The sequence below is a fragment of the Gopherus evgoodei genome, chromosome 7 (assembly GCF_007399415.2).
Source record: "Gopherus evgoodei ecotype Sinaloan lineage chromosome 7, rGopEvg1_v1.p, whole genome shotgun sequence".
NCBI classification, from domain to species: Eukaryota; Metazoa; Chordata; order Testudines; family Testudinidae; genus Gopherus; species Gopherus evgoodei.
In genome coordinates, this window is record NC_044328.1 from 80946896 (window position 1) to 80961545 (window position 14650).

At 53.9% G+C, this 14650-nt stretch overlaps 1 protein-coding gene across 3 annotated transcripts in view; it reads left to right on the forward strand.

The window, feature by feature from the left end:
- The window catches only part of LOC115654948 (semaphorin-3F-like), a 102308-nt gene that overhangs the window by 79001 nt on the left and 8657 nt on the right, over positions 1–14650 (forward strand). For all 3 annotated transcript variants that reach the window (XM_030569874.1, XM_030569876.1, XM_030569875.1), the window contains 4 exons: positions 6609–6702; positions 9194–9313; positions 13557–13696; positions 14237–14351. In XM_030569874.1, coding sequence (XP_030425734.1) covers positions 6609–6702; positions 9194–9313; positions 13557–13696; positions 14237–14351 — 469 coding nt within the window. The remainder of the gene's footprint in view (positions 1–6608; positions 6703–9193; positions 9314–13556; positions 13697–14236; positions 14352–14650) is intronic.

The window sequence follows — 14650 nt, forward strand, 5'->3', positions numbered from 1 at the left end:
GATCATCTTCCCGCTGGGCTAGCAGCCAGGCTGGCTCACTGCATGGAGGCAGGGTTAGCCTGGGTTCGCATCGCTGGCTCCATAAGCAGCTTGGGGTGCTGGGAGGAATCAGGAGCTCATGGTCCCAGGGGGAAGTTCAGCTTCTTTCGAGCTTTGATTTTCCCTGAGCAATCCTCCTCCTGTGCCATGAGCACCACCCTCAGGGCTTCTGTTTGAGGGCATCTGCTCTGCCCTCCTGTCTCCGGCTGCCCACAAAGTCCATTCCAGGGGTTCAGGAATCCAGGTCCTGTCCTTCCCACTCATCCCCCCAGGCTGCCCCCAGAGCACATTCCAGGGGCTCAGGAATCCAGGCCGGTTCTCCCCTGTCCCTCCCAGGGGCTGCCCCCAGAGCGCATTTTAGGAGCTCAGGAACCGAGGTCTGGTCCTTATGTCCCCGTCAGAAGCAGCCAACAGGGGGCGCTGCCAGGCCACGGGAACATCTCATGCCCCAGCACCTTCTCCATGGGGCAGTTTGCATCAGGGAAGTTATTCTCTGAGAGCCTAGAGACCAAAGCCCACCACAGCACTGATGGGCAGGGCCCAGCAAGATCCAGCAGTGCCCCTCATGCACACATGCTCCTCCTGGGCCCAGAGCACCCCAACTGCCCACGCTTGGCTAACGTCTCTCAGCTGGGACTGAACCCCAATGGTTGTAGATGCCAGTCCCTGTGCAGGTTTCAGACCAGCCACTTCCCCCACTCTCCAGTGGGGTCCAAAGCATGGGGAGCATAGCAGCTGCCTGGCAGGGGGCAGGAGGCACCTTCTGCAACCCAGTAAGGGGCCAAGACACTGACATGGGGACAGTTCCCTAAAGCAGCCATGGGAGGAGGCGGGGCACACAGACCTGGGCACCTGCCTCCCACGGCTGCTTCCTGGGGTGGAGCCTGGTATCCTGCTCTCCCTCTGCTATCCCAGGGCAGGGTGAGGGGGGAGCTCCCCAATTCCTGGGTCTTCTCAGCCCCCCACTCTCCCCCCACCATGCGTATCTCCTCCCCCAGCCCAGCTGCAGTTCAGCTCTCCTCCTTGGCTCCCATGTGAGAGCTGGCTCCTCTGCTGGGATTCGGGGCCTGGTGTGTGACTGTGTGAAGCCCCCCATGGCACATGATTCTCCTCCGGCGCCTGCCTGCTGCAGCCCCAGTCCCATCAGCATCGCTGCATTCCACCAGAGAGGAGTCGTGTATCCCCATCGGAACAACAGCATGCTCCCCACTGGGCCAGGGGCAGCCTGGGCTGGGCTAGAGGCAGGAGCCCCCGTGACAGGCAGACAACAGTTCCCAGGAGGTGCCCCCTCTGCGCCAGCCCTCTTGGGCCAGAAAGGAAGAGCTCCCTTTGACATCTTGCCACACGCTCACTGCTGTCTGCGTCCCCATCATCAGAGAATGGAGGAAAAGCCACAGTGCCTTTTCCCTGGATAGAGAGGCGGATGTCTCGTGGGCCCTCCTGGGCTGGACCCCCACAGCAAGAAGATGAGGAGTTGTGAGACAGAGAGACAACGTCCTGAGGAAGAGACAGGAGCCTTTGGTCAAGCTCCATTCAGCACTGAACTGGGGCAGGGGGCCACTGAGCTGACTGGATGCCATATCTGTGCCCATAAGCTCTTGGGTAGCACGGAGGTTTAATCTATGCCAGTTTGTAGCAGCCCTAGCACGCCCACAACTAAGCCGGGAGACCCCTCCCCAGTGGCCATGAGCAGAGACACTCTATCGTTGGGCTGGCCCCTGGATATCTCATGTTACCACATTCACTAGCACCAGGCCAAACCCGCAAACTAGCGTTTGCCAATAGGCCTTGGGATTCCCAAATGGCTCAATTCTCGTGAGATTTCGGAAGGGGGTGTTCTTAAAGTGCCAGTACCTGGAGTCAGATGTTTATGGGAGGAACTCAGCTTGCATCTTCTGGCAGTTTTCTGGCCCTCGCTGATGTGCTTGGAAGCATGGATGCCAAAGGCTCCAAGCCCAGGAAGCTCTGAGTTTGAAGCCAGGATATTTGGTTTTTTTAACTGCTGGTTATTCATGAGTAGGTTTTACTTGGTGTGACTGTTCAGGGGATGGTGCCCTTTATCATGCTCTTCATCACGCGGTCTCCTGCTTAAAAAGTTTGTGTCATCCAATCAGGGAGCAGAAAAAATACCATGTGGCTTAGAGAACCAATTACACACTTGAGAAACAGTGGCAGCGAAGTTTTCCTGAAGCCATTGTCTGAAAGTGTCTGGCCCAAACGATTGGTCTCACCATTGCAAATAGGAACTCAATTGGGAAGATCAAAGTCTGCGTGAGAAGGAAAACGGGGTTAAATTTGCTGGATGAATTATCCATAAGAAATGAGTTGCCCAGCGCTGGGTCAGTTTCCAGTAACCCTTCGTGCAGCTCACCTGCATCATTGAATTGCAGCTGCCGTTCATGCTAGGAGAATGCGCCATAGGGCTGCATATGTAGATGGGGTGCCGTGTGTTTGTACTCAGTGCAAGTGTGGCAATAGCTGTTGGATTGGGATGGTTGGATATACACCAGGGTGGAGGTCGTACGTACTCATAGACTTGTAGACTCATAGCCTTTAAGGTCAGAAGGGACCATTATGATCATCTAGTCTGACCTCCTGCACAATGCAGGCCACACAATCTCACCCATCCACTTCTATAACAAACCCCTAACCTATGTCTGAGTTATTGAAATCCTCAAATTGTACTTTGAAGACCTCAAGCTGCAGAGAATCCTCCAGCAAGTGACCCATGCCCCATGCTGCAGAGGAAGGCGAAAAACCTCCAGGGCCTCTGCCAATCTGACCTGGAGGAAGATTTCTTCCCAACCCCAAATATGGCGATCAGCTAAACCCTGAGCATGTGGGCAAGACTCACCAGCCAGCACCCAGGAAAGAATACTCAGTTTTACCTCAGTCACACTGATGTGCATACTCTCAGTGAAGCTAGTTGTTTGCATTACACATTGTCACCGTGCTAAATGCTCTTTTTCATCCCATCCATTCATCCCAACCTTAATGCCTCTGTATGGTTCTGTGTTATAACAGCACCTCCTGCCCTGACTCAGCCCATTCCACTGAAAGGAGCTGACATGAGCAAGTCCTCAGGTAAAAGAGGGGTCAAGGGAGGGAGATTAATTCTGTCTGATCCAATCCATCTTTAAGACAACTTCAGCACAGCTCGTTTGTGTGACTTCTGAGATGGGGATGAGCTCAGCAGTTAGCTATTTGAACCCTGTGTCTTTCACTTCCAGACCTTCAAATCCGCCACTTCCAAAACAGTTACCATGCTCTGAAGCCCATAACCGACCCTCCTTTTCATCCCCTTGTTAGACAAATATTCGCGGAACATTCCAACAGTCAACAGCAATTATGTTACCAACAGCTTAGATGCAAGCAGAATGTCTGGACTAGATATGGTTAAAATGTTCCAATGGAAAGTTTTTCCATTGAAAAGTAACATTTTTTCATAAATGCCCCTTTTTTTTTTGGTCACACACCACCACCAGCATAATTTTTGGTTTCCAGCAAATATTTTTTTTTATCACACACAAATATCCACCATGCCCTATTTGTGATGAAAGTGTCGATCACAATTTTTGTTTCCCAACTTTCAGGCAATGAAAAATTGCAGTGACCACTTGGATAAGGGTTTCAATTTAAAAAAATCCAATTTGCAAAGAAAGAAAAAAATGGATCAATTTCAAACCATTCAGAATGAAAACAACTTCAGTGGTTTTCACTCCACTGGTTTTTCAACCAGTTTTAAGCAGGACCGGCTCTTGGATTTCAGACAAAAAAGCAGAAGACACCTTGTCAGGTTATAGGAATGGGTGCGTGACTTTTCCTCAAAACACCAAGACTGGTACCCATGGCTCTCTACTCATAAGTGCAGGAGTGGCAAGAAAGCAGGCTGGCGTAGGGCAGTTGGGCTGGTATGACTTTTCATTCTTGGATGGTTTGTACCATGCTGCCATACAAAATATCACTAGCCAGGGATGAGACACCTTGGACTGCCCAGATACACGGGAACATGGGCATTGCCAGGCAGAATCAGAACCAAGGTCCATTCAGCCCAGTGTCCCATCTCTGACTGACGGTGGCACCAGGAGAAGGTGTAAAAGCCCTGCAGTGGGGTAATCTTCTCCTCACGTAGGTCTCTAGTAGCCAGCGATTGGCTCATGCCCTATGTACAAGATTGAATATCCCTGCCAGAAGTTATTGTGGGCATAAGGTGGCAATAGCATGCTGGGTGGGACAAACAAGGCAAGCCCGTTGCTGGTGTAGGGCTAATATGAGGTGCAATAGCAAATCACATGGTGGTGGGCTGGCTGCCATGGAGATGGCCTGGGAACTTGGAGAGAGTTCAAAGGGCCGTCATCCATTTGAAATCTAGCCCGTTTCAATCATGAGTGCAAGGCTGCTCCCGGCCCCGCCCCTGCCAGTTCTGTGGTATTACACTCACACTTCCTTCTCTCTTTGTGATGCTTGTCTCTGCCGTCACTGTGGGGGGACATTTGGACTGCTGGAGAAGCTGGCTAACGCCTGGGCTGCATGGAGGATGTCACCCTGGTGTAGCAACCCCTGCTGTACACAAGGGAAACCACAGCTGGCCCAGAAGCAGCCAACCCAAGTGGCAAGCAGGGTTGGACTCAATCGGTGCAAATAGCTATTTAGCACTGCGTACATTGGTGCAGCTACAGTGGTGGCTGGCTGAACTCGGGGGAAATCACTAGTACAGACCAGACCTAATTAAATATTGGCCCCATTCAGCAAAGCACTTAAGCACATGCTTAAACTTTACGGTTAAAGGTTAATACTGCAGCCGACTCTCACAGTTTGATTGCGAGTCCAGCAGTCGCTGGAGTATTTGTTTAAACCTTTGTCTGGTGGCGTCAAGAGATTGCAGGAGAGTCTCGGCTTTCATTCAAAATCAAAGACGGTTTCTAGCCATTCTGGTTGCAGAGGAAAGCTTGAAAACATGACATGTGTGTGCCCCACAAGCTTGGAAACTAGAAATCAAAGAAAAACAACCCCACAATTATTATTAGGGTTTTTTTAAGCCAATCTCATGATTTTGGCAGGTCAGATTAAGGATTGTTCAACATTTAAAGTTGGCAACACCTGAGTTAAACACATGCTTAATGCCTTGCTGAACAGAGATGGTTTGATGACTTGGGACCTGCTTTATGGGGAAACCAGGGACTATTTCCCAAGTAAGGTCAAATGTACAAAGTAAATAAATTGCCACACTGCCTGGAATGCCATCCTAAGGGGGAGTACTTCCTGGATTGCTCTACTGGTGGGTGGAACTTCCTAGAATGAAATCACCCAGTACTGGTGATATGGCGTAGTGTGAGGGTAGGACATGTAGCCTGGTCTCACCATTTGATCTTCCAACACCCATTTACATAGAGACACTTGCCATCCCCACTTCCTAAGCTTCCTACTCAATGGAGTTTAATTACTAGACAATAATTGTGGTATCACATGCGAAGGATGAAGGACTGTGGAGGCTTTAACTCATTGCTGCTTGCACTGGAAGGTCATTTCCTTAGCAGCCACTCAGGGGGGCCATAGCTGGGGTTGCTTCTGTTTTTGTTCTAACCCAGGCTGCCATCAAAAGGCTTGTAGCTAACAACAAGCAGCATTCCTGCAAATCAGTCATTCTGTAGCTGTAATAACATGATGACCTTTCGAGGTCCCTTCCAGTCCTAGAGTCTATGAATTTATGACAGAGGCACTGACTGTCTCTCCTTTGAAACACTAAGCAGGGCCAGGCCTAGTTGATATTTGGATGGGAAATTGCCTGTTAAAAATGAATGATTAAGCCCTTAGCTTTGGGTCAGCGCCTCCATCGTGGCTGAGGTGCCGTTGCTGGGGGGAGATGGCAGAGTTGTCAGCTTGTGGCTGCTACTGCTGTAATAAACCTGCATGCAATGCTACTCTGCATGGAAAGCCAAGACAAAGGATGGGGGCCCCACCACCATAGATGCCCAGCCACTGACTCCAGCAAGATTAATGGTAGCAACAGAAGGACAGGTGCTGTAATGGGGCAATCGCTGAGTAACCTTGGGCTTGTGCAAGGGGGCTTTGTCTAGGCCCACCTGGGAAGGGAACTGGGCACTCACAGCAGCACTGGAGTAACAGCCCCACAGCGCTCCACTCTACCAGCACATTCTGCATCAGCTGGTGCTTCCAGGTTGCCTCTGGGATGCGCCCCAGCTGGAGTTTGGTGCCAGAGCTGTGAAGCAATAACCATCCCATGACATAATTTCCCAGAGGAGAAGCAATAACCCCCGTGTCCCGCTCAGATTCCGCCTCCTCAATGGGTAATTCCATTCTGCCTGTAACTTTGCCTCTGCAATTCCAATGGACCCAGCATTCTCCATCATTGCCTGCCATTTGGTATATGCAGCATGACTGTGGGCTGCTAAATAGCTGCCGTGCTCCTCCCCCAGAGGGAGCTGCATTTTACTGCTGGGTGAGATGAGGCTTGTGAGCGCTGTGGAGTTATGAAAGCGCTTTGGGCTCCTCTGTCCTACAGAAATAGAAGGGTGGGTGTAATGGGCTCCCTTCTCTCTCTGTTCCAGGATTATATCTTCTACCTGGAGCCGGAGAAGCTGGAATCAGGGAAAGGGAAGTGCTCCTATGACCCCAAGGTGGACAGCGTCTCAGCCTTGATAAGTGAGTCCTTCTCTCTTGCAACTGCAGCAGTGCAAGGTGGCCAAGGGGATGGGGGCTGCTCTGGCTGGGCCCTGCAGTGCTCCAGGGGGACACCCAGCTTGTTCTCAGCACTGATTCCAGAGCCATAGTGGGACCTAGATCAAGGGGGCGAAGGGGGTATGGTGGTGCCAGCCATTGCCAAGGCACAAGGCCAGGAAAGGGCCAGAGCAGTGAAGGGGAAATGCATACAGGGCTGTTGCCTGGTCTCCATAGTGGGGAGATGTCTGCAGGGATGACGGTGGAGTAGCCAAGGCCCAGAGGGCACCAGAGCCCAAAGATCCTCACCAGAACCACCTCAGCCAGGGCAAGAAGGTGCCTGAGCCCTCCACCAAGGGACCAGGCAACTGGGAAGGTGCCCAGGCATGTCAGAGCCCATTTGTGGCCTTTAATTCATCAGCTCCGGCCTGGCTGGCATCAGAGGGGCCTGGTTGGTTGGCTCACGGAGGATGCAGCCACTGCAGATAACGTCAGTCCTGTTGGGCTGCTCTGTGCTCCACATCGCCACCGATTGAACCCTCGGTCACCCTCTCCACTGGTGCCATACAACCACTCTCGCTGCCCAGGGAACCCCCAGAAGAACTCGACAGCCACAGAATGCCTGCCCCCTGCTCTGAACCAGCCCTGTTCTCAGTTGCCGGCGAGCCACGCCTTGTGCAGACACTGCTGCACTGCATCTCACCGGACTTGCCACTCCAGCGAGAAGCAGCCACTGGCAGGTTATGGGGAGCTGAAGCCAGGGAGTGCAGGTTGGGGATGGAGCTTCAGAACTCCTGTCCAGGCTTTGCCTGGGACAAGCCAGGGAGCAGAGGCCTGGGGAGCCAGCTGTTCTCTTCCAGGCCCTGGCACACATGGCTCCCCTTGTGTGGACCTGGAATGGCACCCACTTGAAACAGATGCTGCTGGCCTGGCACAAGGCTCCGCCATGACGCTCCATTGCTCAAGGCTGGGGAAGTGTCTCCTCATGAGCTCCCATTTTGTGCCTCCCCTAGGCTGTTCCCCACCCCCTTGAACTAGCAAGTACCACAACTGCATGGGGGTGGCCCACAGACCCCTACTTTCCCACCCAGACACATCAGAGTGGAACAGTGGGCCGGCCCCTGAGGAGGGACCTGCACCAATCTGGGTTGAGTGCCAGGGCTGGCTCCATGCCAGGGAAATATTAGGTGGTTTGAGACTAATGTTAAAATGAGAGGTGATGAGAAGCTGTTTAGGACTTCAGGGCAGGTGGCTGCTGAGGGGCTGCTCGCCCCACCCTGGAGACTTAGCCTGGCGGTGTTCTGCAGCTCCACTGAAGGTGACTGCCCCCAAGGAAGCCAGGCAGAGATCCGAGTCCAGGACCCAGCAGCTGTGGGGCCTGCAAACCCAGACCTGGTGTGGGGGAGGGAAGGCAGCGGAGCACTTTGACCCGATGTGAGGACTTGGAGGGCTGTGGCATGGCAAGAGGCATGCGGATGCCATGGTGATGGGTGTGGGACGAACCTAGGTAGAACAGAGTGGAAAATGGGGTGGGAGAGACTCCGACAGCCACCGACAAATGATGGAAAAATCCCTAGGGCATCTCTTTCCTCAAAGAGGTCAGATCCATCCCTGGGATAGGAATGGCCACAGTGAGTCAGCCCTGTGTGCTAGGAGCATCTCCACCCCAACTTCCTGTCCTATTTCTGTCTCCCCATTCACCTCCCATTTCCTGTTCCTCCCCCGCCCCCCCCCAACTGATCAAGCGCAGCCCCGGGCACTGCTGGCACCCTCCTGGAAGGTGCAAGGCCACAGTGCAGAGCATGAGAGCCCTGGTGTCCATGATGCTTTGCCCCTGGGGTGGTGAGGGGCAGGGCTGGCTGGGATGGGGTTGCAAAGGGCAGGAGAGCGAGACAGAGCAATGAAATAACATGGGATGGTATCAATGTTCTGCCATCCCCAGGTCTGTATAGGCAGCAGCTGTGCCGAGCTCCCTCAGGAGCATGGGCCAAAGCTCTCACTTACTGCTAATCCTCTCCCACGGGCCTCGAGGGGCCTCGGCCGCCTCTGATCCTCTCCAGGCATGAGTGTTGCCTTACGCACCAGCCCCTGCACTGCTTCATTCACTGGGGAGCAGCTGCGAAGCAGGGGGCTGGCAACCGGGCCTGGGACAGTGCCCCAACCACAATGCCTACCGGGTACCACATCTATGAGCTGACAAGGAGCTGGGGTCCCTCTCCCCAAAAGGGAGATGGACTCCTCTCCAGGCTGCACCAGGGAGCACAGGACGTCCTGTCAGGGAGAGAGCATCAGTCACCCCCACCAATGCCAATCAGCAGCCCCTTCCCAAGCTTCCCCCTTTGGGCAGGGTTTGGGGGCAGGACAAAGGGTCTGCATGAGGACGGGCTAGGGCGTCCTCAGACCCCCCACAGTCCCTCTTCAGGAACTGCTCCCCTATACATCCCAGTCCCTGCTGACCTCTGCTTTCCACCTGCAGATGAGGAGCTCTATGCTGGCGTCTACATTGACTTCATGGGCACAGATGCAGCCATCTTCCGCACCATGGGCAAGCAGACAGCCATGAGGACTGACCAGTACAACTCCCGCTGGCTGAATGGTTAGTCCAAGGGAGCCGCTGGTGGGGACAGGCTGGCATCATGCATCTCTGGGACGTGGGATGCTGCCCAGGGCCTCGCAGTCTGTATAAAGCTCAGTGGCTGGGTGCCCTCTTGCCTGCCATTCCTGGGGCTTCTCTGGGACTCAGGTAGCATGAGCACTGCATCCAGGGTGGGCCCACACCCCACAAGCACCCAGGAGACCCTACCCCCGGCATGGAGTTGGTGGTGCACCCTGGCTACGGCTGCAGTGTTTCGGGAGAATCTCCATGGCTTAGCCCCAGTAGAAGGCAGTCGCGGCCTCATGCCAGCTTGGCAAGGCTGTGCCAGGTACATTGGGGCAGCCTGGGAGGCAGTTTTCCCTTCGCCTGTGGTACGCCAAGTAGAGCTGGTGAAGTTACAGCCCTAGGGGCTATGGGCAGTAATGGGTGAGGTGTGTTTTAACCAGGGTGATGTGAACAACAAACTTTCCTCGATTTCCCTCCAAGCCCCCGACTTCCCTTCATACCACCTCAGCTTTGTGCCTTCTTCCACGCCACCTCTGTTCTGGAAGCTGCCACTCTCTTCCTTCAGAGCCTGGCACCAGGGCATTTCCACCTCTGCAAGCTGCTTGCAGGGCCCCCTGGAGCCTGAGGCCTGCACATCTGCCCTCTTCTGGTTCCTGTTAGCAGTTCTGCCTCTGCCAGCAGAACCGGCGACACTGGGCTCCCGCCGCCAACCCGCTCATGGCTGGGGGCATTCATAGGCAGCAGTCCCCGCTCTGGGTGTGTTCCCAGCAGTCTTCTGCAAAGACCCATCAATGCATGCCCGGCCTATTCCATCTCCAGCGGGCACTGCAGAGATGCTGCCTGCCTGCCTCCTTGCCAGCTTCTCAGGCACTCCCACCGTGGCAAAATGCTGTCAGGGCCCCAGCAGGAATGCCAGGCCTCCTGGCCCCAGTCACAGCAGGTCTAGACATCCTGAGGGCCTCCCATGCAGAGACCTGCTGTGGAGCTGCAGCAATGCTGGCACCGGGGGCAGTTCTGAGGCTGGGCCCATCTGCTTCCCTCAGCAGTTTTGCAGAATATGGATGAGTGCAGCTTCTGGTCCATTGGGAGCAGAGAGAGGTTCCACTGCTGCTCCCCTCTGTGCTGGCCAGAACCAGGCTCTAGGTCCTTGGGTGCCCTGCTCAAGAAGCTTGTGAGCACTGGAAATATCAGAGGAGTGAACTGGATAGCCACCTAGGGACCTCCAGAGCTCAAACCAGGAGCTGCTACACCATGAGCTAGAGCCCAGGTGTGATGGAGTAGGGGCTGTCTGTGTGGGAAATGGGAGAGCAGGGGAGGACTTTAGGGGATGGACGATACCGGAACCTGTAATCTGAGCTAGGTAAGGGAGGGGAAAGGTCAACACCTTTGCCCGGGAAGAGGGACAAAGGAAGGGGGTGGCAGGAGGGAAGTAGTTTGAGTTTGGGCTTGGGGCTGTGTGGGCGGAATTCAGGGTATCCTAGCTAGGATCCAAGCACCCTGAAAGCCCAGAAGGACTCGATGGAGGGGTCCTGACTGTGCCTGCAAGCTCTGCTGTAATCTGAGTTGCTGTTGTCCAATAAACCTTCTGTTTTACTGGCTGGCTGAGAGTCACTGTGGGTCCCAGGAAGAGGGATGCAGGACTGGACTCCCCACACTCCGTGACACCAGGCTGGGGCTGTGAGAGCCTCATCTCCTGTGTGGACTGGGCACAGAAAGGGGCCTGGGACCCAGGCTGACCAGGGGGTACGGCAACCGAGGAGGAAAACAAATCGGAAGGTTGATATCATCCCAGGACCCAGAGCAAAGCAATTGGCATCTGGCTGCATTCTCCCCTCAAAGGCATTGTCCTCATTGAGCAGGAGAACCTGGACACATGTCACACTGGGAAGTGCTACAGACAGTACATGGCCATCTAAGACCAGTCATTGCATAGGTCAGGTGTCACAGTTTCATCCCTAACAAAGAAGTGCCCTACTGAAGGGGGTTCTTACTGAAGGACCAGGCTAGTGCTGGAGCTGAGGAGGAACTCTGACCTGTTTTGCCAGGACAGCCCTTCCCTGATGCAGTGATCTGAAAGGGTGAGACCTTCCTCAGGTGCATGTTCCAAGACACTTGCAGATGTGCACCCGGACTCACCACAATTCAGGCCATTAACCCAGTAGCTTGGCAGCTATGGCTCATGGCTCCATCCCTGGAAAGCAGGCAACAAGTGAGCAGCACTATGTACTCAGCCACCTTCAAACCTGGTAAAACCCAGAAGAAGTGGTGGCGATTTCATCAGGCAAGGACAAGAATTCCCTTCCAGCATGTGAGCTTCAACGAAAGGGTCTTACCAAAAGAACAGGGAGTCCCTTGAAGGCCCATGTGGTGTCTGGGGGATGTGCCTGCACAAACTCAAGTATTGCAGAGCCAAGTGCTGGACTAGAAACAGCAAAGGACAGAGAGCAAATAAAACTCATAGATAGATATATAGATAGATAGATTAGATAGATAGGTCTGGGTCTATGGAAGTGTCTGTATAGAAGGATAGATGGGTCTGGATGGGAATAGGGTGTCAGGCCCATCATCTGCAATAACCAATCCAGAACATCTCTCTCCTGCTCTCCCTCCCTTCCCTACTGCACCAGAGGGAGGTTCCTGGTGGGAGGTATGCCTGGCCTTCTAGCAGTAGCACCTGCACCTGTGGCAAAGCAGCAGTGACAGCTGAGTAAACTGAAGTTGGAGCGATCATATTATACCTCTGGGCACAGTAGCTGCAATTGAGAAGGCAGAGCTGTCACCGTGGGCTCGGAGGCATATTGATTGATGATGGACAGATATTCTAGCAGAAACAGCACTGGTCACCACTGCCAGCTGCCAGACAGTTTCTATTCTAACCTCCTGCTTCCAGTTGCTCGAAAATTGCTGGAACTTTGGGGCTGAAATTTCCCAGGCATGGGCTCCTTCGTGTGAATTGATATCCAAACGTTGGAGCAAAAAACTGTCAAGCCATTTTGGAGTCCAAGGAGAGTTGGGGGCCAAAGGGGAGTACGCTTTTCTCATTATTAAGAAAAAAATCATTGGACTTTTGTATAGCACCTTGAGCACTGACACAAGCGGGGATAGGCCACTGATGTATGGTATGAGACATGTCAGTGAGAATGTATGGGCATCAGGCTGCGTTATGGCCTTAGGGAAACACATGTGCCAGATGGTTAACCACAGTCGCCTTAACCACAGTCACTGCTCCTGTCAGAGTCAGTGGCAAAAGTCTCTCTGGCTTCCAAGGGATTGGTCACAGGATACATTGTCACTGCAGTTAGCCTGGGGGCTTGGCAACTAGGTCTGAGCAGCCAGGTTAGCCTTGTCTGGGTGCGAGTGTCCCCACTGCAAGGTCAAGCTGTGCTACTGTGTCTTCACTCACCCATGTGCCTGCGGCACATCCCATGGTTTCTTGTGCTGAGGAATCGTTCCTGGTTACTTGCAGAGAACTTGTCTGTCCTTTGGGGGGAGTTGTGGGAAGGCCCTGGAGGCTTCGTGCTGGGAGTGCATTCCTCTCAACGACAGGGAGCTCTCTAGCTAACTAGTTCCACTTTACGGGCTTTATTGCTAGCTAAAAACTTAGGATATTGCATTAAAAACTGTTAAGAAAAAACTAAGGTTGCCTAGCTGAGCATTCCAGAGCCACATAACCTTAACTGTCCTGTGTGTGAGTATTGCCATAGGGCAGGGGTCAGCAGCCTTTCAGAAGTGGTGTGCCAAGTCTTCATTTATTCACTCTAATTTAAGGTTTCCCGTGCCAGTAATACATTTTAACATTTTTAGAAGGTCTCTTTCTATAAGTCTATAATATATAACTAAACTATTGTTGTATGTAAAGTAAATAAGGTTTTTAAAATGTTTAGAAGCTTCATTTAAAATTAAATTAAAATGCAGAGCCCCCCAGACCATGGCCAGGACCCAGGCAGTGTGAGAGCCACTGAAAATCATCTCGCGTGCCGCCTTCGGCACACGTGCCATAGGTTGCCTACCCCTGCCATAGGGTGTTTTTTGCTGAGCATTCCAAAGTCACACAACCTAAACTCTGCCCTGTGTATGTGGATATTGCCAAAGGGTGTTTCTTTACAAATGTTCTTTTGCCAGCCAGGGGGGCAGCGGGGCCATATACTAGCCTCTCAGTAGATTGCAGGGGAGGCGCCTGTCCCATTAGCACTGGGGCATGCAACTGGCCTCACAGCGCTGGCATGTCTGGTTGCAGACCCAGCGTTTGTTCACACCCAGCTCATCCCAGACAGCGCCGAGAGGAATGACGACAAGCTTTACTTCTTCTTCCGGGAGAAATCAGCTGATGCCCCACAGAGCCCTGCTGTCTACTCCCGCATCGGGCGCATCTGCTTGGTATGTACCTGGCTCCCCACAGCGCCGTCTGTTGGGAGTGGCTGGGAGCTCTCCCCACAGACAGAGCTCCTGCTCCATTCTCTACAGTGCCCCCAGCTGGGACTGGAATACCAGCAGTGACCCCTACAGACTGAGCTCCTGAAAGGAGAAGCTAGGATTTGAATGGAGTAGCTGGGAGCTCCCCACACAGCCAGCGCTCCTGCCCCATCCCCACAGTGCCCCCTGCTGGGAGAGGCTGGGGCTGGAGTACTGGGAAGCCCACCACAGCCAGCACCCGCTATCCCACTCCCCACACCACCCCCTGCTGGGAGAGACTGGGCTGGAGTACAGGAAGCACCCCATAGCCAGCACCCCCTGTCCCACTCCCCGCAGCACCCCCTGCTGGGGGATGCTGGGCTGGAGTAGCTGGGAACCCCCAACAGCCAGCGCTCTGCCCCTCCCCTCAGCACCCCCTACTGGGAAGCCCAAGCTAGCAGGATGAGCCTAGCTCAGTTCTGGTTTCCCGGGTGCCTGAGAATGGTATTTCCCCCCCTGGTTTAGAATGATGACGGAGGTCACTGCTGCCTTGTCAATAAATGGAGCACGTTCCTGAAAGCCCGGCTCATCTGCTCCGTGCCGGGACCTGACGGGATCGAAACGCACTTCGATGAACTCCGTAAGGGCCAGTGGGCAGGGTGTACTAAGGCGCTGCCATGGGGCACGCCGGGCAATGAGGTATCTGGGAGGGGCAACGGCTGACTATGAATGCCAGAGGTGGTAGCGGGCAGAACCTCTGTGCTGCCCAAGCTGTCACTGCAGGCTGCAGTGTCTCTGAGCAAGGGCCCCGCTCACATCAGGGCAGCACCACATCTCGGTCCCCAGCACCTCCTGGGGAGCTCACAGGGGCCTTCCTGTCCAGCCAGGAGCCTCCCTGGATCTGTCCAGCAAAGTCACTCTCGGCAGAGGCTGGGAGGC